This window comes from Aspergillus ruber, assembly GCF_000600275.1.
Source record: "Aspergillus ruber CBS 135680 unplaced genomic scaffold scaffold00045, whole genome shotgun sequence".
Lineage (NCBI taxonomy): Eukaryota > Fungi > Ascomycota > Eurotiomycetes > Eurotiales > Aspergillaceae > Aspergillus > Aspergillus ruber.
Genome location: NW_024467341.1, coordinates 13,607 through 41,175, shown reverse-complemented (window position 1 = coordinate 41,175; position 27,569 = coordinate 13,607). Strand labels below are relative to the sequence as shown.

General features: G+C 50.8%; 13 protein-coding genes across 13 annotated transcripts in view; 5 read left to right on the top strand and 8 right to left on the bottom strand.

The window, feature by feature from the left end:
* The window catches only part of EURHEDRAFT_390169 (uncharacterized protein), a gene marked incomplete at both ends in the record, with an annotated part of 663 nt that extends 351 nt beyond the window's left edge, over positions 1-312 (top strand). The window contains one exon of the mRNA XM_040779820.1: positions 1-312. Within this exon, the coding sequence (XP_040634344.1) occupies positions 1-312 (312 nt within the window).
* A 181-nt stretch (positions 313-493) lies between these two features.
* Positions 494-4,572, bottom strand: EURHEDRAFT_285591 (uncharacterized protein). The gene is made up of 2 exons (XM_040778204.1): positions 4,430-4,572; positions 494-4,375 (listed from the first exon to the last, which is right to left on the bottom strand). Exon 2 carries the CDS (start codon positions 4,361-4,363, stop codon positions 635-637), a length of 3,729 nt encoding a protein of 1,242 aa, XP_040634343.1. The 5' UTR covers positions 4,364-4,375; positions 4,430-4,572; the 3' UTR covers positions 494-634.
* A 972-nt stretch (positions 4,573-5,544) lies between these two features.
* EURHEDRAFT_466620 (putative HLH transcription factor (Hpa3)) lies at positions 5,545-7,216 on the bottom strand (the record flags this gene model as incomplete). The annotated part of the gene is made up of 4 exons (XM_040785118.1): positions 5,545-5,882; positions 5,931-6,167; positions 6,215-6,952; positions 7,009-7,216. 4 exons carry the CDS (start codon positions 7,214-7,216, stop codon positions 5,545-5,547), a joined length of 1,521 nt encoding a protein of 506 aa, XP_040634342.1.
* A 1,712-nt stretch (positions 7,217-8,928) lies between these two features.
* Positions 8,929-11,047, bottom strand: EURHEDRAFT_417194 (oxidative DNA demethylase). Its single transcript, XM_040783139.1, has 2 exons — positions 10,865-11,047; positions 8,929-10,811 (listed from the first exon to the last, which is right to left on the bottom strand). Exons 1-2 carry the CDS (start codon positions 11,023-11,025, stop codon positions 9,017-9,019), a joined length of 1,956 nt encoding a protein of 651 aa, XP_040634341.1. The 5' UTR covers positions 11,026-11,047; the 3' UTR covers positions 8,929-9,016.
* A 420-nt stretch (positions 11,048-11,467) lies between these two features.
* EURHEDRAFT_430301 (uncharacterized protein) lies at positions 11,468-12,277 on the top strand (the record flags this gene model as incomplete). Its single annotated transcript, XM_040783406.1, has 1 exon — positions 11,468-12,277. A coding segment is annotated over one exon (810 nt), but the record flags the coding sequence as incomplete, so codon positions are not given.
* A 1,512-nt stretch (positions 12,278-13,789) lies between these two features.
* Positions 13,790-14,655, bottom strand: EURHEDRAFT_466680 (enoyl-CoA hydratase/isomerase family protein; the record flags this gene model as incomplete). The annotated part of the gene is made up of 2 exons (XM_040785121.1): positions 13,790-14,285; positions 14,339-14,655. 2 exons carry the CDS (start codon positions 14,653-14,655, stop codon positions 13,790-13,792), a joined length of 813 nt encoding a protein of 270 aa, XP_040634339.1.
* A 399-nt stretch (positions 14,656-15,054) lies between these two features.
* Positions 15,055-15,645, top strand: EURHEDRAFT_466720 (uncharacterized protein; the record flags this gene model as incomplete). The annotated part of the gene is made up of 1 exon (XM_040785125.1): positions 15,055-15,645. One exon carries the CDS (start codon positions 15,055-15,057, stop codon positions 15,643-15,645), a length of 591 nt encoding a protein of 196 aa, XP_040634338.1.
* Positions 15,646-15,738: 93 nt separating this feature from the next.
* On the bottom strand, positions 15,739-17,202 carry EURHEDRAFT_466696 (transcription initiation factor TFIID subunit 7 family protein; the record flags this gene model as incomplete). Its single annotated transcript, XM_040785122.1, has 2 exons — positions 15,739-16,110; positions 16,198-17,202. 2 exons carry the CDS (start codon positions 17,200-17,202, stop codon positions 15,739-15,741), a joined length of 1,377 nt encoding a protein of 458 aa, XP_040634337.1.
* Positions 17,203-17,292: 90 nt separating this feature from the next.
* Positions 17,293-18,542, top strand: EURHEDRAFT_417190 (Bromodomain associated domain protein). The gene has a single exon (XM_040783138.1). The coding sequence runs from the start codon at positions 17,483-17,485 to the stop codon at positions 18,131-18,133; it is 651 nt and encodes a 216-aa protein (XP_040634336.1). The 5' UTR covers positions 17,293-17,482; the 3' UTR covers positions 18,134-18,542.
* Positions 18,543-18,663: 121 nt separating this feature from the next.
* EURHEDRAFT_381748 (pH-signaling protein PalC) lies at positions 18,664-20,221 on the top strand (the record flags this gene model as incomplete). Its single annotated transcript, XM_040779448.1, has 2 exons — positions 18,664-19,920; positions 19,973-20,221. The coding sequence occupies 2 exons, from the start codon at positions 18,664-18,666 to the stop codon at positions 20,219-20,221; spliced, it is 1,506 nt and encodes a 501-aa protein (XP_040634335.1).
* Positions 20,222-20,259: 38 nt separating this feature from the next.
* Positions 20,260-21,098, bottom strand: EURHEDRAFT_417187 (putative NADH-ubiquinone oxidoreductase 12 kda subunit). Its single transcript, XM_040783137.1, has 2 exons — positions 20,780-21,098; positions 20,260-20,683 (listed from the first exon to the last, which is right to left on the bottom strand). The coding sequence occupies exons 1-2, from the start codon at positions 21,003-21,005 to the stop codon at positions 20,604-20,606; spliced, it is 306 nt and encodes a 101-aa protein (XP_040634334.1). The 5' UTR covers positions 21,006-21,098; the 3' UTR covers positions 20,260-20,603.
* A 439-nt stretch (positions 21,099-21,537) lies between these two features.
* Positions 21,538-22,944, bottom strand: EURHEDRAFT_381746 (putative alpha-1,6-mannosyltransferase subunit; the record flags this gene model as incomplete). The annotated part of the gene is made up of 4 exons (XM_040779447.1): positions 21,538-22,111; positions 22,159-22,444; positions 22,501-22,693; positions 22,768-22,944. 4 exons carry the CDS (start codon positions 22,942-22,944, stop codon positions 21,538-21,540), a joined length of 1,230 nt encoding a protein of 409 aa, XP_040634333.1.
* Positions 22,945-23,548: 604 nt separating this feature from the next.
* On the bottom strand, positions 23,549-26,795 carry EURHEDRAFT_285452 (serine/threonine-protein kinase). The gene is made up of 2 exons (XM_040778203.1): positions 25,405-26,795; positions 23,549-25,345 (listed from the first exon to the last, which is right to left on the bottom strand). The coding sequence occupies exons 1-2, from the start codon at positions 26,682-26,684 to the stop codon at positions 23,584-23,586; spliced, it is 3,042 nt and encodes a 1,013-aa protein (XP_040634332.1). The 5' UTR covers positions 26,685-26,795; the 3' UTR covers positions 23,549-23,583.
* Between the last annotated feature and the right edge of the window lie 774 nt (positions 26,796-27,569).

Sequence of the window (27,569 nt, the reverse complement as noted above, 5' to 3'; positions counted from 1 at the left end):
GAGAAGCCTACCCACGAGAAGCCTGCCGGCCCCAAACCAAGCAGCCTAACCATCAAAGGCTCCAAGCCCACCACCAGCAAGCCTTTAATCCACAGCACAATCCCCGTCTACGTTCCTACCGCCTCTAGTACTGCCTCCACCTTCGCGACTCCTTCCAAGGGTGGTGACGATAAAGAGGGTAAGGGTAACGAAAACGGTGTGTATCCTACTGCTACTGGGGACGAGTTCAAGTCGCTTGGTGGTAAGGTGAGCGCGTCGGGATTGGGTGTTGTGGTTGGGGGAATTGTTGGGTTGTTGGGCTTTTTCTACTGAGCTAATTAGCTGGCTGGCTGGTTAGCTTGGACTGGTTGATTATGTGTCTTGATTTTGTGGTGAAAATGTGAGGTGGATAGATTGTTCTCTTTCCGTAGATCGTTGGTGGTTTAAGCGATTCGGACTATCTGGTCCGGATGAGATAATAGACTAGACTGATTTTGCAGATTGATAGATGGGTGGAGGCGTTTGTTTTGGTTTAATCATTGCTTGTTTGTTAGCTAATGCTAATAATACATTAATTATATATCATATCCAAATCTATCCCACCGTCTTCAATTCGTCAAAAAAACCCAACCCAGTTACAATCAAAATTCAACAACTAAGCCCCCCAATTAACCCACTCACACCCACACCCTCCCGTCCCTCCATCAACCCCTCCCCAGCCATCATCGCTAACAACACTTGTGCTATTAAACACCCCCGGCGCCGCATTCACAAGCGTCCCGTCATACCCCCTCTCCTCGACCTGTAGCTTGATCTCCGTCGAGTTAAGACTCATGTCGTCGGATATGCCGTAGCAGTAGACCATTTTCTGGGATGCGTTGCCGCCGTGGCGGTCGAGGTTTAGGGTTATTGGGTACGGGAATGTGCCCGGGCGGGTGTAGTCTTCTTTCGTTATGGTGGAGGTGGATGTGCTGGTAGGGCTGGAGGTTGAAGAGGAGGAGGTGGTGCTGGTAGACGACTGAAGTACCGTCTTCCCCGACTTCTCCCCCTTCGTCCAGATCTTCACCAGAAACCGCGTTTGGGACCAAGTACATCTCACACGAGCATTTTCCTTTGTTGAACCCCCGTTCTTGTCGTTTGAGATTGTATCAACCGGATTTCCGTTTAGTGGGGCGTCGGATTCGAGGAATATCGACTTGTCAAAGTACGTGTAGAACCCGTAGTGCTCGTCATCTTGGTCGCGATTGTACAATCGGACTGGCTGAGATTCAGGGAGGGGGTAGAGGTTTGCTGGGGCTGCTGTGCCGTCAGAGTCGGAGTCGGGGGGTGGGATTATATCTGTGAGGTTGGGGAAGAAACTTCTTCGTGATAATCCGGACGAAGATGAAGAGTCTGATGAGGAATTTGTCGAAAGGAAAGTCATAAAGAACGGCGTTTCCTCGCCTGCGTACGGCTCGGCGATATTATCTGTTGTGTTTCCCAGGAACTCCTGGTCTCGTGTAGACGGCGCCGAGGGCGAGGGGTCCCAGGTACTATTACCACTGCCACTACCACTCCGCTTCGAAACAGGTACCGTACTCCTCGGATACGACCCATTACGGAACTGAATCTGAACCAGAAAGTTCGGCTCGTCCGCATCATAAGGTTTATTATCGTCCTGCTGCTCCTTCGGCAGCGCACAACTCCACAACGTCTCTGGATATACACACCCCGATTCCTGTTTTTTTGAATTTGGGCCAGCAATAGTCGCGAGACCAGTTGGCATAGGTGGGTATCCGGTTAAGTTCAGCCAGTTTGAGCTAGTTGGTGTTATTTTTGTGGTATTATTGGTGTCGGTGGATGGACTAGAAGGCCCGGATTTATGCGTAAGGAAAACGGCAAGGAGGATTGCGACGACGAGGATCATTAGGAAGAGGCAGGCAATGGCGGCGTAGCAGCGGCGTTTTGTTTTGCTTTGTTTGTCGGTTTTGCGGTTCAGGCATTTGGTCAGAATGCTTGGTTTCCCGTTGTTTTTGGTGGATTTGTCGTGTTTTTCGTGGATCTGTGTTGTAGTGAACTCTCTCTGGGTGACTGGTGGTGTTGCGGCTCTTGCTGGGTGGGGGTTAGGCCACTGGCCGACATGGCCATCGTTGGATGTATTTACTGGCGTGGTTCCCGTGGGATGAGGATTCGGCCACAGACTGACTTGGCTAGCAAGAGCAGCAGGCGCTTTGGGGGGTTCCAGACCGCCCTGCACATTAGACGATGGAGCCGGTCCATTTTGCAGACTAGATAGCGGAATCCCAGTCCGTTCAGTCGCCTGCTGAAACGCCGGGGAAACCGGGGACGGAGCTTGTGGTGGTTGGCTCTGCGGGACGACGATGTAGTGAGGAACTGCTCTTTCGACTGTAACTGTGGTGGCTGTGCTCGTCTGTGGCACTGGTGGTGGAGGTGAAGCAGCGACAGGGGGGGCACAGAAAGGTGTAACTGGCGTAGTTGGGCGGACTGTTGTCGTCTGGGCGAATGGGTTCAAAAGTTCAGGCTGTCGAGGACCCGTTTCGATGGTCAAATTGCGAGCGGCCTCTTTGGGCTTCGCGATGTTCCCGGTCTCAGGCTCTCTCACGGATGGCGCGTTAGCAGCCGTAGTTCCAGAGAAATATTGCGCGTGGGTTCCCTCAGACTTAGGGCTCTGCATCTCCGCATGCTTATCGACAACGGCAAAACCAGCAACACCCTTCGCACCTGGTTGCTCTTCCACCTTAGGTTCAGAGACTTGAATAGCTGGAGCCACCGGCGTAATCGAACAAACATGTCCAACGCACTCGAAATACGGCCTTCCACTGAACAATTCATGCGCACACGCTTGGTAATACTCCGCCGCACAACCTTGAATTACTTGCCCCGCGAACATCCCCGACGCCATATCATTACCGCTCTCGTTGCCGTTCCTGTTTGTATTTAGGTTCAAGCCCCGATCCATATTCACAAATGGGTTCGTAGTCGTCGTCACGCCCTGCCATCCGCACTCAACGGGGTCGATACAGTTCTCGGTCTCGGGTGTATCAGGCGAGAAGCACGAGACCTCTTTTGAGGTGGAATCCTTTTCCCACCAGTCTTCACTTGACACAGTCGAGTTTGCACGTAGCTCTGGTAGTAAAGGTGGTCGATCCGGGCTCGTTGGCGTTACTGTTTTTGCGGAGGCCGAAGCGCTGGATTTCAGCAACGGGGAGAGAAGGTATGTCCACCATCCCTGCGATTGGTGGCGGTTTGTATCTGTGTTGATGCTTAGCTTGGATAGGGCTTTTCTTCGTTCGGAGCGAGGGCGGGGCTGTGGTTCGGGCTGCGGTTGTGCTGAGGTAGGGCTGTCGTCTTCTTCGAAGAGCGTTCCTGTGGAGTATGCGCGTGATTTTCTCGTTCTGAAAATCGATCTCCGCTGGTGTTGCGGGTTCGGTACCTGCTGTAAATTCGGAGTATTCGTCGCCGTTGGCGCTCTAGAGTGATACGCCGGAATAGCAGGAACAGGCGGTACTTCATCATAATCAATCATAGGATTCGGCGTCGGTGTCGAATAAACACTCGACGCAACGCGAGGCCTCGGATGATGCTGCTGCTCCGGGATATCATCCTCCCAAAAACTATCCTCTCCAGCCGGGGTGACAATAATCGACGGCGTCACGGGAGTGATCTGGCTATCAATACCCTCAATATCTCTTTCTCTTGACTTCCCCTTATCCGAATCCGAGCCCACAGAGTCAGCATATGTAACGCTGAGTCCAATAGTAATAGGTCTATCCCCCGGTGAGAGCTCATCTTTGCGCTTCTTATTCGGCCGCTCGTGAGCTTCCTCGGGTACTGGTGGATGCGAATCAAAAACAGCCCTCCTCGGTTCCAAAGACCCGTCCGGCACTTGCATTCGTCGTAGACCCTGCGATCTCCTTTTCTTAAGAATCCCCTTGATCATCTGCACTGATCGCTCCCGCTCTCGCGTTCGACATAGAGTCTTTAGACTTTCCAGATCAACCAGCGTCGGACTCCGCTTCTTAGGCTTGGGAACAGAAAGCGACGAGGAGAAATCCGTTACCAGGTTCAACCCAACCGGCTTCCTCGCGTCAGAACCAGAGCCAGCACCAGCACCAGCACCAGCACCAGCAACCTTCAACCCACCCTGCTCATCCGTCTCTACCATCTGACTCCGATGCGCATCCCGCTCAGACGTATGCAGCAGCGGCATCAGCCGCGCTGTCTTGGATACCTCGACGGGTTGATGCCGGTGATGCCGGTGATGTCTTTCATCTGAACAGGTTGAGGATGGCGGGCTGGGGATTTCTTCGGTGATGGGGGAGGAGAGGGGGAAGGAGGGGGCTGTTGGGATGCGAAGGGTTGGGATTATTGGTTTGCCAGTCATTCTGCTTTCTTCCTGTATTGATCAGCATTAGGCTATACAGTGTAGTAGTGTGTATTCGAGACATACGAATTATCGATGTCGATTCCTTGAGCCAAGGTCAAGGCTGGAGTTGGGAGTGGTGAATTGTAGCTGTTGAATGGATCTACTGTTGACGGCCCATTGAGACAAACAAAGACAAAGAAGATACAATAGGTCTTTCATTCACAACAAAGACAAACAAGTAAAGGAAAAGGCCAAGCCAGAGCCAACGGAGAAAATATTTTCAAAGAATGACAAGAAGTGAAGACAAAAAGATGAAAAGATGAAAAGATCAAAGATCAAATCCTCAACAGACGACAACAGACAACAAAAACCTAATCGCTCTCATGTTATTATTAGCCCACATTTCAGTCTACATGTCTATCTTCTCTGTACATAGTAAAGAAGCAAATAAACCAGCCCGCTTCTTCACTATTCCCGATCTCAATCTGGATCTGGCCGGCGGCAGCTTGGAACCATGTAACCAGCATGATTGGACAAGGGCACCACCTGCATGGCCAGCTGCGAGGCTGTTTCCTGAAGAAAGCAAGAATATTGGGCAAAATAATCAGAAACAGCGTGTTAGAGTACGCGCTGGACTGGGGACGGCGCTTGGGGAGATTGGGAATGGCGGGTGGTTGTGCATCTGCCAATCATGGCCCGTGTTAAGGAACTGTAGCCGCCGGGGACTTGTACAAGTATCTCTACATAGTACAGCAGAGACATTTGATCCAGACTACAATAGAATGCTGCAGTATGCTACAGTACAACAATCACAATCCAAACTGAACTCCAAACACGCCGGTTTCTCGGATTCTTTTAGTAGAGACACAAACCATTCCCGCCCCAGTCATCCCAATGCAGAATTAAATCAATCCAGTCCAAAAAAAGAAAACTTCCCGCTGGAGAGCAGACATCGCACAGCGTAACAAAACCAAGCCGGATATCGTGCGGAATCAGAATTCCACGGGTATATTTCCCTCATGGGGATACAACATAAAGATCAAAAAAAAAAAAAAAATAGCACGCAGAAACACCCAAACCAGTGTGGCCAGCAACGTAACACGTTTCACATCTAGAATATATTAAGGACGAGAAAAACGGTAAAAGTGCCAACTCGATGGCAATATACAGTGCGTGGTGAAACGAATATAACTAGCTTTTTACCGTCGCTCGTCCGTGTATTGCACTCCTTGCATCGCCGAGGATCCATTCATGAGCGGCGGAAGTGTCCGTGGTTGTTCATGGGTAATCACAGGGCCATGGTTGTAATGGAAAACCGGGCCATGACCATGACCATGGCCATGACTATGGCCGTGACCGTGACCATTCGTGTGCGGTCCAGGGATTGAATGGGGCTCATACATCGATTGGGTCCGTGCATGGCCGTTTTGCTGCTGGTTGAGCTGGGCACGCAAGTCTTCCACCTCGGTCCGTAAGAGCGAGTTCTCCCGACGGACACCACCCAGGTTTTTCTCCAAGTGCGAGATATATTCGATTGCTGAACGTGTTAGAAAGGTTGTAACCATACTGGATGAGAGGTGCCTACCTCGTGTAAGTGTTTCCCATTTACTGGACTTGTTGGTCTGGCTCTGCGGAAGTCGCACCCGCAGAGCTTCAAAGCAATCTTTCATCTCGCTGCGGCGTTTCCGCTCTGCCAGCTTATGGGTAACCCTCAGCTCGGGTGTCCGGCTGTAAGGCGTATTTCCGGCCGGATCGGGGTCCCCAATGAGATCCCGGACTTGCTTATGCTGTAAACTATGGTGATGCACGCTTTGGGGGAGTTCTGTAATGTATGAGCTTGAATTCTTCAAAGTCCGAGAGTAAACCCACCATGCTGACCCCGGGGCAAACGCGCATCCGAGTACAAACTGCTGATCGAGTCTGCTGTGCTCCCCTTCCGCGAAAACTGTGGTGTGGACTTTTCGGTGGACGAAGAAAGGGAATTGGATCGAGTGACATCCGGATCAGGGAAAGCGTAGGCGAGACCCGCGGTCGGTGCCTCTGCATTATAGATTTCAGAGCGAGGATTGTTGGAGATGGCGGGTGCAGTGCGGCCTGCCGCAAAGCTGCGATGCTCGCTCGTCCGCGGACCGAGCGGTGACATGGCCGATCCCCCCGAGTAACGAGGACCGCGATAGATTCCCATGTCTGTAGAGATACCACGTTCGCGTTGGAGATTGGAGACGATCGATGTTTGAGAGGCATTGGTGCTGTGGTAAGGTGAGGAGGGGTTGATGGCCAACGAGCTGATCCCTTGGTTCATGCGGCTGTCGATACTGCTCCGTCGCGACTCGGGAGGATCTGCGAGGCTACCTCGTTGCGATGCGGCCTCATGGTTATAGTTTATGGAGGGAAGGGTGGAAGGATGTGGTTGAGCGGAGGCGCTATAGCCAGGAGAGTGTTGGGCACCAGTAGAGGAAGGAGTATTACTGTTGGAGTGGTCATGAAGGTATGGAGATCGATCGGGGACGCAGGAGACGCGGTTTGGAGAAGGTTGTTGAGAGGTAAGGAATTGCAGGGAGGGATAGTTGCTGGTGCTGGTTGTTGCGGTTGAGTAGGTGGAGGATCCTTTTTAGATTATCAGCTCAGTTCACGCTCTGTCATTTTAAAACGTGCGTCCGTACTTGTGCTATGAGGCATTGACCAGTTCCCCGAATCTCGTTCAATGGTGTTCAGCGACAGGTTGCCGGGTGATTTCTCTGCCGGATGAACAACATAACCGTTCATGCTCGCCGTCAAAGTCGAGATGGAAGGGAGAGTTTGCGAAGACGAAACCGGCGGAGTCTGTGAGCCGGTGGTCTCCCAAGGCCGGTGCGAGATGGAGGGGTCCATGGTGTTGTTTTTCTCTTCGATAATCAATACAGGAATCGATTCAAATTATCTCATGATCCGAAACCAGGGCGCAATGGGATGTTTCTCGGGGAAGGAAGTGGAGGATGAGTTTTTGGTATCGGAGGATGAAAGAAACGGGCGTCGAAGGATCAAAGAAAACCGATCGGACAGAAAGACAGAAGTCGATTGCCTTGTCTGGGGAAATCGACAAATAAAAATAAAAAACCGAGATCACACGGTCATCACCCTTGCGATATGATCGGGAACGGGCAGGCAAGAGACGACGGGGAGGAGAGTGAGTGGTAGACTCAGAATCGACCGGGCGCAAACAGCAGCGAAAGAGACCGGGAGGGGAGGACTAGTGAGACGTCAAAAGTCGAGCCTGCAGAGTGCGGTACATGCTGGTCAAGGTTAGAATACAGAAATAAAAGGGGAGGGAAAGAAGAGAGGGAAAAGAATGTGAAGACACACAGAGAGAGGGAAAGGGTACGTGCAGTGTGGGAGGAAAAGAGGTGGAAATGTAACTGATCGATCGGGGGGGGGAGAGAAAAAAGAACAGCCCAAAAAGAAAAAAAAAGAGAAACACCGGACCGACAGTTAGACTCGTTTTTTCTTTTTTTCTTCTTTTTAAACTTGTTCAAGAAACAATTGTTTTCTTTTTTTTCAGGAGAGAAATTAATTCAGTCGTAGTACTTTATTTGTACGGAGTACTCTGGCTGTACGGTAACACCCATGCTACGGAGTACTCTCTACAAAAAATATTAATAGGAATTGTCAGTCGCGTGTGTTGCCATGTGTCTGCAGCTGCCGAGTGATTCGTTTGCAGATCTGTAATGGGTCTGTATTTCGAGTTATTACAGAATACAGACAGAGTCATTGTACTCTTACAGACTAAGTCTATGACATTTGAATTCTTTAAAGTGTGAGGTCCGAGTCTTGAGTCCCAAGTGCAGAGTCCGCAGAGTCCCCTCTGGAGGAGACTGCCAGGTACGCTCCACTGCACTACCCGATCGGCGTCTCAGATGCGGGAACGAGTCTGTGCTCGATATTGAGACCTGTGATTCTAGATTGCGAGATTTCAAATCCATACTAACTACTCTCTTACTTCTTATGTATATAAACCATCGACAATCATTCTCCGTTGTCCATCCGCAGTCCTTTAATAACATTGCATATTCTTTGTGTAGAATACATTATTGCCCAAAACGGTTAGTCTATGGATGAACGGGAAGTGGGGCAACCCAACCGCCGGGGGTCGATCGTTCGCTAACCAGCCAATCGGGTTGCGCTTCTCCGGGCCACTGCAAAAAAGGTTGGAATCACGAGGTCAGCACGTTTTCCTGTTCTTTACCGTAAGATACTGTATTGTACTGGTAAATACCGTACTGATGGAGAAGGCATCCATCACGTGGCGATCAGCGCTCCACATGAACGGTCAACCTTGACTGGTCGTCGAGCCGGAGTACTAGTCATAGTAGTCATAGTTGTCATAGCACTAAGGATGCTCCGAAGTACCGCTTAAGAGCCTAGTTCTGAAGAATTGCGTGGTCGCCTGCCATTGGTAGAGTCAGTATCGGTATGGAGTACTCACAACAAAGAGTGTGACCTGCAGTGTGCCGTCGACTGGTCATTTCACTTCGGTCGAGTCGTACAGATTGACATGGATGCTGGGGGTACACTACTTTACATCCTTGCAGACAACAAACAATGAGGTGATTGTGTGGGATTTGGTCTGCTTGCCCTTGCTTGAGTAACAATAAAATGGCCCTTTTATTCTCTATCTACAGAGTACGGAGTACATTACTCCTCATCGTCTGCCTCTTCATCATCATCCCCCTCTTCATCTTCATCATCCTCCTCCCCTCCCTCTTCCTCGTCCTCATCGTCATCATTGTCATCGTATTCAATCCCCATCTCTCCCGTAATATCCCACCGATCGCCCTTGGCCGCTGCACTAACGTACTTGACAAACTTCAGCGTCCCCTGATCCCGCAGCACAATGCTAAGTCGGTTCCAGCCCGCTGCAGTCGTGAGTAAAATGCCGTCGTCTTCATCGGCATCGGCGGAACGGTAGATCGCTGCGTCTTCCTCGTCGTCTCCATCACCAGCCATGTAGAGTTCGTAACCGCCAACAACTAGGTCGTCGTCTTCATCAGATTTAGGTTTAGCCTTGAGTTCGCTGCTCTTTGCTGATTCGCCGTTCTTGTTCTCGCCATCTTCGTTCTCTTCCTCCTCATCAGACTGCTTCTCCCATCCCGGCGTCGGAGTCAGACCAAGAGTGAACTCCAGTCGCGGCTCCTCGCCGTCGTAGCCACTGGCCAATGTGTAATCCTGTCCGCGACGGAACCGCCGGGCTAGCACATTATGGCTTGTCAATCGGTCAGATCCCGTAACATGCGTTAACCATTTCCGGAACGCCTGCGACGGGAACAGATCGTTCAGCAGTTCTTCGATCGGTGACTTAGATTCCGCCGTCGATTGCTGCTTATACACATATCGCTGCTTATGCGGCGGTCGAGCCACCGCCCACCCCGTCTGTGCATGGATCTCCTCTGCTGACGGGGGAAGACCCTGTTTTTCCTGCTCTTCGATGTATGACCGCACTCGGGCGGAGAACTTGTCTGACAGGAAACGCTCAAGGCTGAGGGATGACTCGTTGTTGAACGTTTCTGACATTTCCTCCGCAATGTCCGGGGTCAGGTACGACGGCTTGATGTACTGTACCAAGAACCCGAGATCCGATTCGGTGAATTCGTTTCCGGTCATTTCTTCGTCATCATCATTGGCCTTGCCTTTACCCTTGCCCTTGTCCCCGTCTGCTGGCTTCTCATTGTACACGACTGTCTGCGGCTGCGGCAGGTCGTAGATGTCACCACGACCCTGCAATTGAGCCAAACTACTGCGTTCCGCAAGCTTCTCCTCCAGACCCGGTTCGAAACCATCCTCGCCCTCTTGGGGAATGTGGAACCAGCCACTAATCGCCATACGCACTCGCTTCTTCGACTTGTCCTCTCCCTCCTTGGGATGGTACACCTCCTCGACATCGTGGAAACTCTCACCGGGTTGCACGGTGAAGAAACTGAGCTGGTTGAACGCTGGTGGGATGCTGAGGCTGTAGTCAGGGCTAGGGATCTTCACGTCCTCCCCATTGACATCCTTCTCCGTCGTGGTAGGGTACAACCGCAGCGCACCACCCCACTCAGCCTGCCATGGGGTATCTGGGTCGGTCAGGTACAGGATATAACTCAGACGACGGCTTCCGATGACATCGTCGTGGCACAGTAGATGACATCCCTCGTTGTAGACGTTAATGGCCATGTCCGTTTTGCGTCCACTCAGCTTGCCTGACCCGGTCACTCCGGAGAGATACTCACGGAATCGCTGCGAGTACATGGCATCGCGGAGTTTCAGCAGCGACGGGAGTCGCGAGAGAGATGCATCGTCCAGTCCATCCAGGTTGGCCAAGTCGCCCGATTGAAAAATCTTGTAAATGTCCGTTTCCTTTTCGGTAAAGTGGAGATGTTCTTGGATTTCGTCGCGGACCGATCGCAGTAAGGAATCATTGAATACGGGGTGAATTACGCCATGTAGGTACCTATACAGCAATAATTAAAAACCGATCTGGTCGACCTGTACAAAGAGACGTACGGCTTTGATTTGGCATAAGCCGTGGTGTAGTTCTGCAGCTCCGCGCTGTCAAACAGACCGTCACGAAAGCGCGTGGCCGCTTCTTCGTTCGACAACGCGCGCTTCTTGGAGTCAGGCTGACCATTGGCGCCCTGCGATTCTCTTCCTGTCTTGCGCTTCATTCTGGGAATGCTTGGAGGGGGGTTGAGGGGTTGAGTTGGGAAGATGGACTTTTCTCTTTTTTTTTCCTGGGCGGTGAGATTCTGCGGGCATCAGCTGATTGTGGGGAATCAGATAAGGATAGAGTCTGATACAATACGGCGTCTTACGGAGTACTCTGTACATACTCTTGATCCCTGATTATATTTGCAATGTCTCAAAATTAGAACAGAAATAAACAAGTCAAAAAAACATTTACCCCTGCATATCATATTCGTGTCGTGCCTGACAGCGCTCTTTGTCATTTGCTGCGCCCCGTCGATAAACCCCAATCCAGCACCTCCATCATCTCACCGATCCTCACTTCCTCTCCTCAAAATGCAATCTCCCCCAAATCAACCACACGAACAACCACAACCACAACCACAACAACATCTACACAACATCCGCAATAGCATTAATCCCAACAGAAATGCCCGCCCAGGAACACCCCCGCCACCCCCATACTCCCCCGTAACACCCGTCTTCGCCCAACTCGCCCCCGTCCAAAACGGCCACTCAGGCCATCCCATCGTCCCTCCACCAGTATCTTCCTCTTCTTCAATATTACCAGCATCAGCAGCGACACTCTCAGCCCTCCCTCCACAAAACCATGGGCAAACCGGATCAGAAACAGGAACGCGACCGGAAGTCGCCACTGAGCCGCCACCCCCTGTACCAATAGGCCCTATTTCCGAAAGTGATAATCCGGATGTTATCGCGTTGCGCTCAGCAATATCTATCTTACAGCTACAGAAACAGCAGAGCTTGAGGGATATGCGGGCGTTGGATCGGATGAAGAAGGCTGCGGCAGCTGATCCGGAGCGGTTTGCGAGGGAGTTGACGAGTGGAAATCTGAAGGCGGAGGATAAGGGGAGTTTCATCAATCTAAACCTCTCTGCTGATGAGGATAAGGATGAGGATGAGGATGAAGAAATGGAGGGTGACAAGGGGGTAGAAGGGCAGGGAGATGTCTTTTCCAATCTTGGAACATTCCCCACGCCGCAGAATGTCGTCCGCATGCCACCGATTAACTGGGCCAAGTATCAGATCATCGGCGAGCCGTTGGATAAAATGCATGCGGAGCAATTACGGCGTCCGTCTGCTGGCGAGCCGTTACGGGAGGGTTTGGCGCAGAGAGCTCCGGAGCATGTGTTGGCTTCGCCGTATCGGCCGTTGGTGGATAAGTTGGAGACTCCTGGGAGAGCGACGGGGGCTGGCAAAGGCAGGAAGTGAGTGAGCGCTAGTGGTGTTTGCTATAAGATAAGAAGGATTTTTGCATTTATGGTGCTTATTAACACGGACCCGGGGTTTTTTGCGATTGACGACCCTGGTTTGGAACCCTTTGACTAGGATAATTTCATGCAGGAATTGAGCCTGCATGAGATTATCCTTGCCAAAGAGTTTCAATTCAGGGTTGTCAATCGTAAAAACTCCTTAATAGGCTCGTCACTCTTGTTCCATGTACATTAGGCGTTATTAGACTAAACAGGTTTATCAAAATACGATCCCAGCGATCCCAACACTCTTCTCTCCTCAAGATACAATGACGACAAAAAACTACTCCAAACCAACCGCCCTCTGAAGCCTCACATTTGCCCTTTTTACCCTCTGCTGCGGCGTCAAAACCCCCTCCATCCAGTTCTCCTCTACCCTCCTATCCTGATTATGCTCCTCCCTCTGCACCAAGCCCACACCACCCTGCTGCCGCGCCTTCTCAGCAATCCTCGCCGCAATCTTCCTCTCTAAAATCCCACGCTCATTCACACCAAGATATCCGATTCTCTGCGTAAGACGCTGTTTCGTTTCCTCGCTGATTTTCTGCGCTGTGATCCAGGTCTGCGCTTTGGGACAATCAGGCTTGGTGTGTTGAAGGATGTAGGAGACTGCATTGCCGGAGAGGGGTGGGTTGGCTGTGCTCTTGTTGGAGGGTTTGGTGGTGGGCGTGGTGGGTTTTGCTGAGGGGGAGGGGATTTGGATTTGGATGGCGGGGATATTTGGGCGAGTCTGACAAACAAATCAGTATAATTCGGCAGCTAATGGACCCAGTTCTAAAGGCTTACCATACTCAGGTTCAGCGTTGTTGGACGAGGTTTGAGGGGGCCATCTGGGACTTGATTGCTTTGGTTGGGTAGGGCAGGCTAGTCCAATGAGCAAGCTTCCTCCCAGAAATCATAAATACTTAATCAATACCATACCATTTGCTGCTGAGACTGTTCATTGGTATCATGACCATCTGCGAACGCGTTCTGCAGATTACTCGCTTTCTCCTTCCAGTAGCCCTTTGTTGACAGACGAGAATCACGGAAGTCTTTCGGCTGAGCTCTCTGGATGGCATTAGAGGTGGACATGGAAGATGCAGCAACAGACGACGGCTTAGGATATTCGATCTGGGTGTCGTTGATGCTTCGTTTCATTTCGTTGTCGGTTTCTATTTGTCTGGACGAAAAGGTTGTTAGATGGAGAGCATGCAGTAAAGAGGTGGGGTTAGTGCTAAGAGGGAATGTACTTGGGGCATTTTGGGATATTGAAATAGAGTAAAGGCATTGTGTAATTTGAAATTGTGGGAGGTCGTTTTGTGTATTGAGTTGGATTCACAGAAGATCTCAGTTTTTGAGTGATTAGGGTTTGGTTGATTTGCAGTGAAGGCATCACAATGAACATTACATATTTCTGCTCTTTCTCTCAACAGTGTTTGTTTATATGATATATATTATTACTAGTTTATAGACAGCAGGTCTATACACCTCACAACTTAGCCTTCCCCTCCCACACCTTAACACTCTTCCACCCCTCCTCCCTCAACCCATCATTCCTCTTCTCAACCTTCTCCCTCCACACCAAATTGGCCGCATCATCATCCAAAATCCCCAACGACTCCCGATACATCTCCTCCTTCATAGTCCCATAAATCCCTGTATCCGCCTTCGTCTGCAACCCCCTCTCCTTAATAAATTTCACCGTCTCCTCCAATCCCCCAACGCCATCAACGATACCGCGCTGCAACGCCTCGGGGCCGGGAAGGCGCTTCGCACCCAGGACAACGTCGCGGAAGGTCGGCGGGGTGAGTTTCTCGCGGAAGATAGTCATCATGGGGGCTTGTAGGGGGACGCCGAAGTCGAGCTCGTTGATGCAGAGGAAGCCGCGGGATGGGTTCTGAATGCGGTAGTCGTGGTACATAGCCAACATGAAGCCGGCGGCGAAGGAGTGGCCGTTCAGCAGGCTGATTGTTGGCATAGGGTAGCTGTCACTTGTCAGTATTCAACCTTGTTATGTGCTGAAGGGGGCGATACGCACGTCAAAAACCGCCGAAACAACTTCCACAACCACTTTTGCGTGAATCCCTCCGTTGTCGTCGCAACTTCCAGATCCAATCCATTACTATAGAACTTCTGAATCCCGCTCGTCGTCACAACCACCCCCTTTGGATACCGGTGCTCGATGATATCTAGCGCAAGCAGCAGCGCGTCAATGAATGCGGGAATCAGTCGATTATCCTTCCCTGATGTGAATGTGAGGATGTAAATGTTCTTGTCCTCGTTTGAGGAGGTCGGGTTAGAGCAGACGATGCTGCCTCCCGTCGCGGAGACGGGGATTGTGAAAAGAGTTACCATCGTTGGCTCCTGGGTTTGTATATGGTAGTTACACTGATTGCGGGCTGTGAGATGGGGTGTTGTAGGGGTTTTGTTGTTTTTGTTATCGGCGCATCGTCGGTTATGCTTGTCTTCCGCGGTATCACATGCTTAGGTCAGTAGCGGAATGCTATAGTTAATTATCGAGAGCGCCGAATGTCATTCATCCTGTGATGTCGATCTATATCAGAAAGTCCGTATTCTAGGTGTATGCTACACATCAAGACCTGCAGTGTGTTGCTGTTGTAGAGAACAAGTCTAATTCACATGACGTCATGTATCTATCAGGTCTTGCCTCTACTCTAACCTGGAGATAGAAATATACATCTATTCACTCTACATACTCTGAATACAAAATTTCAATACCCTCTCAAGCACAGAATGACAACAGAACAACCCCCGAAACAAGCCGCTTACCACCAACCCTCCAACCCCATAACCCACAACCCCTTCGAACAGACCCGCCAAAGAGGCGACCCGGTCCCAATTACCACCAGCACAACCCACCGCACAGCAAACTCCAAACCCTCAAGCGACGAATCCCTTGCGAGCCTAAAAGCAAACCACCAGCGTGAACAAGCCCGCAAACAAGGCGCCCCAGACGTCGATCTTGACTACGGTGTCGAGCAGCAGCCCGCTGAGGGGGCTATCGCGGACGCGGTCGAACATAAGGGCACTCGAAGCAGTACGCGAACGCAGGCGGGTGCGCATTCGGGTCCCGTGGGGAGTGCGTTTGGGCCTGGGTATTCGGGGTTTGGTGAGGATGGGGATAGGGGGCAAGATCAGATGAGGGATTTGGGGAGGAAGAGGGAGGAGCATGATCGGGTGTTGGGGGATCGGATTGGGCAGAGTCCGCCGGAACCTGATGAGGAGTCGGCAGATATCAGACAACAGAAGTTGGAGTTGGATGAGCAATTGAATGTGAAGGATGCAGTTAAAGAGGCAACTGGGGACCCGGTGGTGGGGAGGTAAGCGCTGTCATTTCATGTATTCAGCCTCTTGAGATGTGCAAATTAAAACATAATGTAAATTCCGGGTATACATGCCAAAGAAAACAGAGAAACATCAATCCATATCATCGCCCTCTCCAATCGCCACCTTCCTCAAGGATAGGTCTTTCTTTAGGTCTTGAATCCGCTTGGCCAATTTGTTCTTCAGGATCTGGTTCATCATTTGCTCCCACTTAACAGTTTCCAACCTAATTAAGGCCTCAAGTTCGGTAATCTCTTCGCGCCGCTGCTGGAACTGTCGCTGTTGCTCTAATTGTTCTTCATCCATTTCCTCCTCGGGCACATCTTCCTCGTCGCCGTCGGACATCTCACTCTCATCGCCAGACGATTCTGCCGCTGGTGACTGAGGCTTTGAAACTGTCGGTGTTCCTGCTTCATATACACCCCTATCTTGTGGAGCAGCCGCAGCAGCACCCGTCGTTTCGTCCTCTGCCCCGGCAGCCAGAGCAGCCTCCATCTCGGCAGCGAGGGCATCTTCAAGATCATCCATGCCGCCTGTCATCCCCGGCATAACTTCATCAACCTCGCCTTCTGCATCTTGTTCATCATCGTAGTACTCGTCCTCGTAGTAATCTCCGCTCTGCACCAGTCCCTCGGCCCGGTTGAGTGACGCGCTGTCGACTAATTCATACCGAGGCGGCGCAACCGAGGCTTCGTCTTGTTCGATCAAATCACTCACGGCCTTTTCCACTTGTTCGATTGTCCGTGTGCTGACCCGGTTGCGGAACCGTCGCTTCCTCGCCCAACGTAGCGGAGGGGTCAATCCGTGCGGGTACCGCAGGGTCTTTTCATCTAGCTGTTCAACCTCCGACGGTATCGGATACTCCAAAGCTTCCTTATCATTGGCTACCAGTCCCAGGACTAGAAGCATTTGGCAGATATCCGCAGACTTATACCATCCTCTTTTGTCCCAACTCTTCATGCCTTCGACGATGCATGGCAGATCCACCAGTGCCGCGGCATACTGCTTGTCGCGGATTTTAATAACGGCACGTCGTCCTTCTCGTGTAAGCGGCTTGAAACAGAACTCAGACCGGTCAAACAGCCGCTCCTCGACCGCTTTTCGTAGATAATCACAATCGGGTCCAGGGAGCATGCGTAGAATGAACTGTTCCTCAATAGCGGGATCTACCTCATTATCCGAAGCTTCAGAATCGTATCCAACACCAACTGGGCGGGTAGGGACCAGCCCCTTGTTTTTAATCCGGATCGACTGCACGCCTGGCTTCTTCGACGGGTTCAGCTTCAGTCGTTTCGGCCCTGCGCTGGAGGGGGCTGCGGTGGTAGGCTCGTGAAGGCCAGGTGCTTCTACTGGTCGCTTTTTCGAGGGCTTCTTCTTTGGCTTCTCTTCATCATTATTCTCTTGTGGTTTGCGGGCGATCTTCAAGGTCAGCTTGCGAGGTTCACTGGATGGGGTCGCGGGCGCGGGCGCGGGCGCTTTCTGAGGCTTCGACTTCTCCTCCGTGGCCTTCTTCTTGCCCAGAGTAAGCTTGAGAGAAGGTCGTGGAGTCTCGGACATGGCGACAGCAAGAATATAAAAGACTCTTGCTAGTTAGAAAGTAATCAAGTGATGCGCTTTTGGCGTGGAGAAGGACGAAGAATGACGGGGGCGGAGAGTCGCCGGAAGAAAAGAGATTGTCCGCCTTTCCAACCACCACTATCATTCAGTTGACGTTGACCTTCTATTCATCACCATCTTCTTTCTTTGCATGCGTTCTATCTGTCTAGCACATATTTATCATAACTTTTTCTTCGCAAATACGCGTTTTCTGCTAAATTAAAGCTTCTATCACGCCACGATGTCCACCCCAAACCTCCACAACGCTCTCCTTCGCCCGCCCATCATCCAGATCCTACGCGCCGCTGGTTTCCACGCAACCCGTCCCTCAGTCCTCGACACCCTCACAGACCTCGTCGCAAACTATCTGACGATTCTCTCCTCCTCTGCAGCCGCCCATGCCGCGAACGCCCACCCCGGCGACCCGATCCCAGTCCTCGAAGACATTTATCAAGCATTACAAGACACAGGCGCATTACGCCCCCAGTTACGAGACTGGGAAGAAGACTGGCAAGAAGAGGAGGATACACGTGGACTGGACGCATTCCTGAGTTGGTTCTCGGGTCCGACGAATCGTGAAATTCGACGTATTGCAGGTTTCGTGCCCAGCGAGGGCGATATGATTGATACGGATTCGCTTGAGAAGGAGGACTTTTTGACGGCGTTGAAGAAAAAGCATAGTAAGACGGGTGAGGAATCAAGGTATGCGGGGACTGTGCTGGGGAAGAGTGCTGAGGAGCATCCTATTGTCATCGAGGGTGGTGTCCCTAGTATCCGGGAATGGAGTCAGCAGGCCCGTTCAAGGACGCCGGGGTACAAGGCTGCGAGTGATATCTCCGCTGTGAGCAGTGCTCCTAGTAATTTGTCCGAAGCTGAGAGGATGGATGTATGAGAAGCGATGTGAGGACTTTGAAATTTTGTCAAGACGACATTCTCGGCAGGCGCGTTCAGGAAATCGACAAACAAGCGGATCCCGAAAATACCCATTCGATTCGATCTACGTTCTAGGCTCTTCCAGTCGTTCTGCTTGTACGAGTCACCGTCAGCCCAACTACGGACTATTTCCCCGGACTGGCCAACGGATCCGTTATGTGCAGGGGACTCCCGGTGACTAAATGGCCGAGTCGAGAGCATGGGGGACGGTGTGACTACACCACGGAATAGATACGGACTGGACAGAACGGCGGAAGCACGTCAATGCCCGGGGATTTATCTACAGAAGGACTTAATCATGTCCAGTCTGTATCTACCTCTACGACCATAGACGAGCCACGAACACAGCAATACATAGATTAATCATCGCGTAAACCCTTCATAGTAGTCAACAGTAGCTGAAAAATACTCATATCCTGGTATCTTCTTGGCTGCGGTGACATCAGCCCAACCATCCCCATCCAACTTCCTCCTCCACCATCAACCACCATGGTCTACGCCTTCACCCTGCCAACAACCTCACACCTTTCCATCCAAACATTCCTCTCCTCCAGCACCCATCCCTCCCTACCACAAGCTGCCTCAACAGCCCGTCATGCGCTCCGCGTCGCTCTCAAAGCGCATAAACGCTTACCCCGCGGCTCGCAACAAGACGCCCACTTGACCACTGTCCTCAACGCCTTGAACGATTACCTGCCATACCTCCTTGCTATTTCGGATGGATTGAACGGGATCACTATTGGAAATAATACAGAGGAGGTTGAGATCACTCTCCACAGCGAGCTCGAGTCCGAATGGCGCGCCACACTGTCCTCCACTACACCCTCGCTGCCCATCAAGGGCAAAGGCACAAGTGCCGACCGTGTCCGGGGGCGCGGGATTGATTTCGAAATCGCATTTACGCTAACGACGCTGGGATATGTACTGAGTAACATGGCGCACTCGACAGTCGTCCGGACGCTATACGCCTCGAAGACCCCAACACTCGAGCAACGCACTGCATCCGTCCAAACAGCTACCAAATACCTACTACAAGCTAGCACAGTGCATACCTTTCTTTCCATATCTTCTTCGCCGTCTGGAACAGCGCCGATTAGCGTACCGGATCTCGATCCCGCAACGCAATCAGCTCTTTCCTCCCTCGCCTTAGCAGAGGCTACCCTCCTAGCTGTGCTGAAGGACGATTCCTATGTCGCGACTTGTATCCAGTCGCGCAATCCCAATGATAAGGATTGGATGGTGCGCGCGGCTGAGATCCCCAAAGTCCGCGCAATGCTCTTTGCACGATTATGTGTCCGCGCCGCCGAGTACGCGGAGCAGGCGACTGCCGGGCTAGGTATGGTGGGAGCACAAGGGAAAGGTGGGGTTGAGGATGATCTGGTCAAGTATGCGCGCGTGCTGGGCCGTGTGGCCCGGGCGAGAGCTTGTCGGTTCTTTGGGGTCGATGCGGAGTTAGCTGGGAAAGTTGGGGAAGGAATAGCTTGGTTGCGAGCGGCGAAGAGTGCTCTAGGTCTAAGAATTGGTCCACCGAGTGTAATGGAGGGTTCTACGAAGCGTGAGCGAGGGTTCTCCAGATTGAAGCGGGAATGGTCGGAACGGAGGGAGGAGCGGAAGATGGAGAAGGATGCTGGGAGTCGGGATAGGGGAGAGAAGAGTGAGCTTGATCCCGGCGATAATGCTGGAAGAGAGGAAGAGGGACGAGTTATTGAGATGTTGGAAACGAAGTGGGTGAGGATGAATGACACAGTATGTTTCCCTTCAGTTCCTTCAATTCTGATAAAAACTTAACGTTATCCAGATCAACACGCAATTAGTCCCCCAATCGACAGATCTTCTAAAGAACTTACCCTCTGGCCGAGATATCCATTCTCCCCCCGGTCCTTACAAGCTTCCGGCATTAGATGAAGAGGAACTTGTGCGGATGCGTGCTCCGCCGGGAGATGATGATATAGGACCAGGAAGCGATTTGGATGACAGTGACGAGGAGCCAGCTGCTGATGTGAGGGATACAGATAAACGTGCTGAGCATGAGAGTGCTTATTATTGATACCCATGTGTTGTATCTACTGCTACACAACGATCTGGCTGACGTCCATAATTCTTGTTTGGTTAGAGCACGAAAAGACCATATTTGAACTTGTCACGTCAATAAAGCCCTGAGTTTCAGTAACATATGTACAGTACAAGTACACCATTCGCCCTCATTCTCAAATCTTCCTAGACTCCTCACGCACACCTCAGCACGAGATCGCATGCACCCGATAACCATCGATCGCCCGATATAGTCGTCGCAAAAGCGGTTCTCAATTGATATGAATCCGGTCCATGAATTCGAAAAGCTAAATAACCCGACAAAATACCGTAAAACAGATAAGACGTAGAGGAGGAATCCATTTTTTCATTCAATAAAACATAGAAAAAAAGCCCGCTTATTTCTCCGTGAAATAGTTCTTCTCCTGTCCTAGGTAACCCCTAATCTTGCGCTCGCCGATGAGCTCAAAATATTTTTCTGTGCCGTTAGCATTCCTCCATTTACGCACACTAATTCCTTTGTCTGTCCCCGTCCAACACAACACGGGACACTGGGAAAAGGAAAGAAACTCACCCCTCAAAACACCGCACTTCTCCAAGTGATTCACCCCCTCACGAGAATAGCACTTCCCCAATTCCTCTCCGACAAGACGCGACATCATGCTGCGCACCCATTGCTCCCGGATAACCGCGTCACGGGCATTGTGGACGGCAACGTTATCATCGTAGTCGACGCCGTCGTACGTCGGCGGGACGGTGGGCTTCTTGGCCTTGAAGGCTTCGGATTCGAGGGTTGGCATTTTGGTTTTTGTTCTTTCCGGATCGGCTGAGAAGAGAGGGTGAGCTGGAGATTCCGTTTCGTTTCGGGGTTCAGGGAAACTCACTACCTGGGCTTCGGACGGAGTTGGATGAGGTCCTGATGGGTGCCGGCGGAGGTGAAATGCGCAATTGCTTTTGTTTGATTGGTTGTTACCTGGGGCGGTGAGCGGGATTTGTACAATTTGTGTATTTAGCTTAGTCATTTTTATGCGCGTATTACTTTCCGGAAATGGTAACTCTAGGCCCTACCTACAATGAGCGAGAAATTAACCGGGATCCTTGTTATTGCCACTGTAGACACCCTAATGATACAGGGATATATACAGGATTAAGGTATGAATAAGGGACGCCATCCCCGCTGTCAATTTGACAGAAGCGGTCCATAAAGATATCGTCAATCGTAAATCGTACCCAGCGACAGCTCAAATTGACGGCCATGGCGTCGCGACGGCTTTTTGATGGTTTTCCTGCTCTCCGCCGTGCTTGAATAACTTGCGGAAGAAACCCTTTATGCTATTCATACAGCGCTTCTGAACTTGGAGGTTGAGTTCCTTGGCCACTGAATCGTTTCATCTCGCTCAAGCAATCACGATCAAACTGACATCCTGCCATATTAACCACAAAATCATGGTCATCCTCTTGGTAATGGATTTTGGGGTCCTCACCATCGCCGCAAGCACCAGGAGGAAACGAATTGATAAACCGCTGAGGTAGGAAGGCAACGCCGTTACGGATCCATGGGTGCTTTTCGTAAAGATATTCCAACGCATCCTGCTCATTGTGCTCCCATTCTGTGTGTTTTTGCTCGTATACAACAGGATCCCACCAGACGTCTAGCAAGCGGCCTGCCCACGCGGAACGTCGAATAAAGAAGGACCCGAGGTTGAACCCTCCACAGTCCTGGGACAATATCAAATCGGCTGCGGGTTTCTTGACTGGCGGATATGAGAATGGGGGAGGGCCGATATTAGCTGGATTATAGGTACTGATGTCGGTGTATGAGATAGCATCCAGCCGGCTGAATATGTGATCTTGCAACGAATACGAGGACTCCATAATCCATGTGTTTAGGTCTAGCCACCAGAACCTAGGGCGCATTAGCAATGAATACAGGGTCGAGAGGGAAATACTGACCACTCCGCATCCGGATATTTGTCCATAGCATTGCGAATAAGATCAGCCTTTTCCCAGCCCTCTCGCCATTCGTGCGAATAGCGCTTTTGGGCCATCATGTTGACAACCTCCAACTCATACCCCCATCGCTTGGCATATTGCTGTTTGTTCCAGATACTGTTGCGCTCGATCGACCACTCGCGTGCACCCTTCAACGCCATCACTCCACCCTCAGTATTTGATCCAACGATCACGACAAATTTAGGTCCTCCGCCCAGAAGTGACCGCCGATAGCTGTCAGCCACGGCTAGAGCATTCATCAGTCACGCGAAACCAAAAGCGACACAGCTAGGTAGCACTCACAAGTCCAAAAGAACAAGAGCCCTATAGTTCCCAGAATCAACAGCGTTGTCAACACCCGTAACGTCCTCCTCCGCAGCAATTTCCTAAGAAACCCAAGCGGCTGCCGACCCAACCTACGCGAACTGCCCTTATACTTCCCACGCCCAACATCGTCCTTATCCAAATAAAATCCCTCACTCTCCAACTTCTCCGTCTGAAAAGTGGCAAGGATGGGACATCTTTGCTATTCTTCAACCGCGAAAAGAAGAAGCCGTTGTTCCGTCGTACTTCGTCGCTTTTTGCTCTGGCTGTTTCCCAGGATATTCCACTGGACCCTACCGAACTTGGTGTGGAGATACCGCTATTCGGCGAGGAAGTGTCGCTTTGAGAGGCTAGAGATGTCAGACTGGGAGTTGACCAGCCGGCTTTGGAACGTGCAGGGGAGGGTGAGCGTGAGCGGGACATGACGGATGGTTGGCCGTCGCGGGAAGCGTAAAGGATCGTTGGTAGAAATATTATAACAAGCACGAATGGTATAATGATTAGAAATAGGCTCCAAAAACGAATGTCGGCAGTTAGGTATAAGGAGCGTGAATGCAAATGTACATGGTGAGGAAGGCTGGTGATATATATCAGAGCAAGATGTAACAGTCGATTACCGAAAAGGAAAGAACGATGCACAACTTATGCATGAAACAAGCGACAAACATTAATACCCGGCGAATTACACTGAAGTCACCAATTTAAGTAAAGAACCGTGGTACAATAATAAAAAGGGTTGAAACTGCCATACAGTTACATGAAGCACTAGGCCCTAAATGCGACCTGAATACCGTCCGCATGGTGTGGGGATTGATGAAATAGTATTAATCAAACCACCTGCAGATTGTTATTTACCACCTCGAATCCCAAACTATGTACTTTTTTCTAAGGATATGTATGCAGTCATCACTCATAACTCGATCCAGTTTCAGACGTGGCACATCCAAACAGGAGAGAATGTAAATACAAAAAACCATGCTCAAAATGAGTAGAGACAGAACGGGATACATCAATCAAGAATCAGTCGTAAGATAAGTCCTCTATGCATGGCTAATCTCAAATTTATTTTTTCAAGTTGTTTTTCTTCTGCACTGGTTGACGATTGACGCCCGTATCCTCTTTCGACTTCAGGATTTTGCGGACGGTGAAACCTTTCTCGTGGTCTGGTCGTGGACGGGCACTATCGCCATGGTAAAACTCACATTGGAGTTTGAGAAACTTGTTGCGTTGTTTGTAAACGGTAATAATATCTCCAGTGTATAGCTTTCCAAACTGAAGCCCTGGGCGTCCATTCTCATCACCGCGCCGTAATTCCGTGTCATTGACCCAAATACAGTTGCGTGTCTTCGTAGAAAGAATCGCCATTACTCCAGGAATGGTCATCCAGTCATCCCCGGCCGCGATCCGTGCTTCAATGGCTGGAGTCCAGAATGTCACTTCCAAGGCATAGGCAGGAATGCGGGTGTCCAAAGGGTCTGTATAGCAAACGGTTGCCAGCGGGCCACGTCCCCAAGATGTCATTCGAGTTTCCAAACGGATAGTAATGTCGAGAATAGAGCCCGGAACGCTTGTCAGCTTTCCCAGCAAAGGCCGATTTTTGCGAGACTGTAGAGGGGGGATGGTTCGGGGAATACTAAGCTCAGGGGGGATACAATCGAGCTGGGAATGGGAATTCGGGGCTGAAGGAATGGGGATTTCTTTTCCGGTTCGAGCATCAAGTGTGACAGCCAGTTCATCATCAACTGCTGCCATAGCGGCTGACGTAGTAGGTGATTTGGTAGATGACTTGCTGTGACTTTCGATACTTGCTGGTTTGCTCCTGTTGCTGGAACTATTGCTGGCGCTGTCGGGAAGGGGGAGTTCGATTCGGCGACTAAATTTCGAGGCTTTGGGGGTTGATTGGCTGCGACTCACTCGACCTGCGGTTGGGACGTTCCCATTTGTCGGGGTCTCGTGCTTGTCAGCTGGACTGGTTTGTTTCGTTGGTGTTTCGACTCCCGTGAATATGGCTGGCTGGGACGAGTTCATCTTCAACTGCCGAACTTGGTTCTCAGCACCCATCAAACTTGGGGCAGAACCGCCAAAAGGGAATTCGGGAAGGGATATGATAGAGTTCAGGCTGCTGGCGTCGCTAATCATCGACTCACCGGCTGAGGAATAGAAATCACGAACATTATAGTCGTCGCCATCGTAGGCTTCCATACTGGCACCCACACCCAATGCGTGCGAGCTGGGAAGAGCAGCCGGGGTTATTTCGCCAAACAAACGCTTCGGTGTATTCTCCGGACCAGGTCGGATATGATTCGGGGTTTCTAGGGCTGGGAGCGATGGATAGTGAATATCTGCCGGGGGATTATCAATACGAGGTCGTTTTGACTGGGTCAGCTGGTTGCCCTCAGCTGAATCGGGTTCCTCCGCATCCTCATCAAGTGAGAGTTGAGATGCGTTCAGTTCTCCTTCAATATCCTCGCCAATGTCTGACAGAGCTCCTCCAAAGTCGTCAGGCTGAATGTCGTCGTCTTCGTATTCATCGACATCTTCAACATTGGCAATCCATGGGTGTTGAAAGCATTCTCGCTCATTGGGCCGGGAGTGCGGGTCACGATTCAGGAGTCGGGAAACGAAATCGATACCAGCTTCTGAAATGCCCGCTTGGCGAAGGCGATCATAGTCTGGGTCAGTTGTCATGATAACCCGTAGCATCTTGGCGCCTCTATCTTCAGCTGAGCCCATATACGGAGGAACGCCAGCCAGGATATGATAGAGGACAGCACCAAAGGACCATATATCTACGGATTGGTCATACGGTGTCGTTTTGGGCGGCCTATTTCAGTCAGCGTGGACATTTTGAAGCAACGAAGTAGATAGTCCAAAGTAACTTACGGATCACCAAACCGACGCCTCTTCCTAACTTCACCAGCGCGATAGGTTGCGTACTCTGGATACACCTCGGGCGCGCAATACAGAAGTGTGCCGCAAAAGGTCTTGAGAAACGATTCTTCTTGCACCACTTTCGAAAGCCCGAAGTCTGAGAGCTTCACTCTGAAAGGCTCGAATGATGAGATGAGGATGTTATCTGGTTTGATATCTCGATGGGTAATTCTGCGATTATGGAGATACTTCAACGCATGTAAGATCTGCCGAGTCATCTGCTGCACCACTGGTTCGGAAATTGTCCTGCAATTATGAAGGTAGGTAGACAACTCTCCACAGGGCACATACTCCATGATGATGTAAATCCATCTGTCGTGCTCATGATAATCAACATATTGCACGATGTTGGGATGCTTGAGATCTCGCATAATCCTCATTTCGTTGTCGACCTTCTGGGCACCGGTTTTCAATAGACGAGTCTTCTCGAGCTCTTTAGCTGCGAAGACTACGCCATGTTGTTTCGTCGCGAGCTTGTAAACTGTTGCGAAAGCACCTTTGCCGATTTGTCCCGTTATATTGTACTTTGCACCTCCTGTCCAATGCATTCCAAAGGTCTGTGCGACCGCCCACTGCAGAGGCTGTGAGCCTTGGCGAGTGACGGGTTGAGCAACTCCCGTTTGATGCTTCTGTACCCGCTCAAGATACCGGACTATGTTCTCTGTATACTGCATCGCAAAGGTATCTCGGGATGGCATCCGAACAATAAACCTGACTTCATCAGAAGCTTGGGGGCCATGCACCACCTGGATGACGGAGCCGTTGGTGAGCATTCGACTGTTGACCTCATTTTTGCGGATACGATTATTGTCTACCAAGGTGCCGTTCGTGGAGGTATCTTCAAGCATTAGAATGCCATCGTTTGTGAGATAAATCCGGAAGTGACAATTGGAGATCCGCTTTGAGCTATCATCAGCTGATAGAAGAATGTCGCATCGTGAGGGATTGCGACCAAAGCAAAAGCCAGAGCCTAGGTCACGGACGTTCGACGAGAGTCGCAAAGCGATATCTAGTGCTGCAGTATCGGCAGATTCATATGCCAGCTTTTCCCTTTGCAAAATGTGGTCGGGGCGGATATTAGCAGTTGCAGCCACTGCATCATGGGCATAGAGCGAGTTGGGGTGTAGAATGCAGATGACATCCGACACATCATCTCCTAGCAGACCAGAATTGTTGTGGCCCAGGCGGCGTGGATCCGTGCATGGCTGGGTGGCTTCTTGCGTTGCTTCCATGGGGGCGAATGAGAGATAGACGAATAGAAAGATAAAGAAAGGGAGAAAGGAGCGACTAGAGGCAAGAAACAGAGCTAGGGTATCTCCGCTGACAACTGATGGCTTTTGCAGGATCAATGCAATCAATGAGAGTCTACAGACTACAGCTCGTTCCCATGCATTAACAAACTGATAACCAAAAGGATATTTGGACTGGATTCCACTCACTCAACAGTAGCCTGGATTATCCAAAACAAAAGAGATTGTACACAAATCCACTCGTACCAAAACCGTAGAGAGGGCGACAAAGAGAGGTTCGACACTGGTATGCGAATAACAATAATAAGTCGAGAAGCGAAATGGAAGAGGCGCTAAGTTGCAGCAAAAAGACTGTAAGGTTATCTATGCACCAAAGACCCTGCTGCTCAGTATGATCTCGAGCCGAAGTACTGCGTCGCCTAACGAGAAATCCCGTAGATTGGTATGTGCTTCGCAATGTAGGAGACGTAAAATAGATCGCGAAAGTTTTCTGATGGTGCGCGAGTCCCGTTGGCAGATCAAAGATTGAGAGCTGGATAACGAGGCTGCTTGTCGCAACCTGATCTGCTGGCAGAAGACTCAGTTTGGATTGCGAGTGCAGTCGATTTGGAACATTGAGATAAGAGGTGGTGAAGGGAGGACACAAGAAGCGACAGGAAGGAGGGGCAACGATCGACAATCCTGTAGAGATGATGGAAGGGTCAATTATCAATTTCCAAACAATCCATACAAGGGAGGATGGATAGATCAACTCACGCAATAGAACAGGTCCGTGTTGCCCATCCACAGGATAAACAGACAAAGAAGTGGTTCCAGTATAGATTGATATGGCTAAAGGAAGTCGACAATGACGCGATGCTGTCTGTC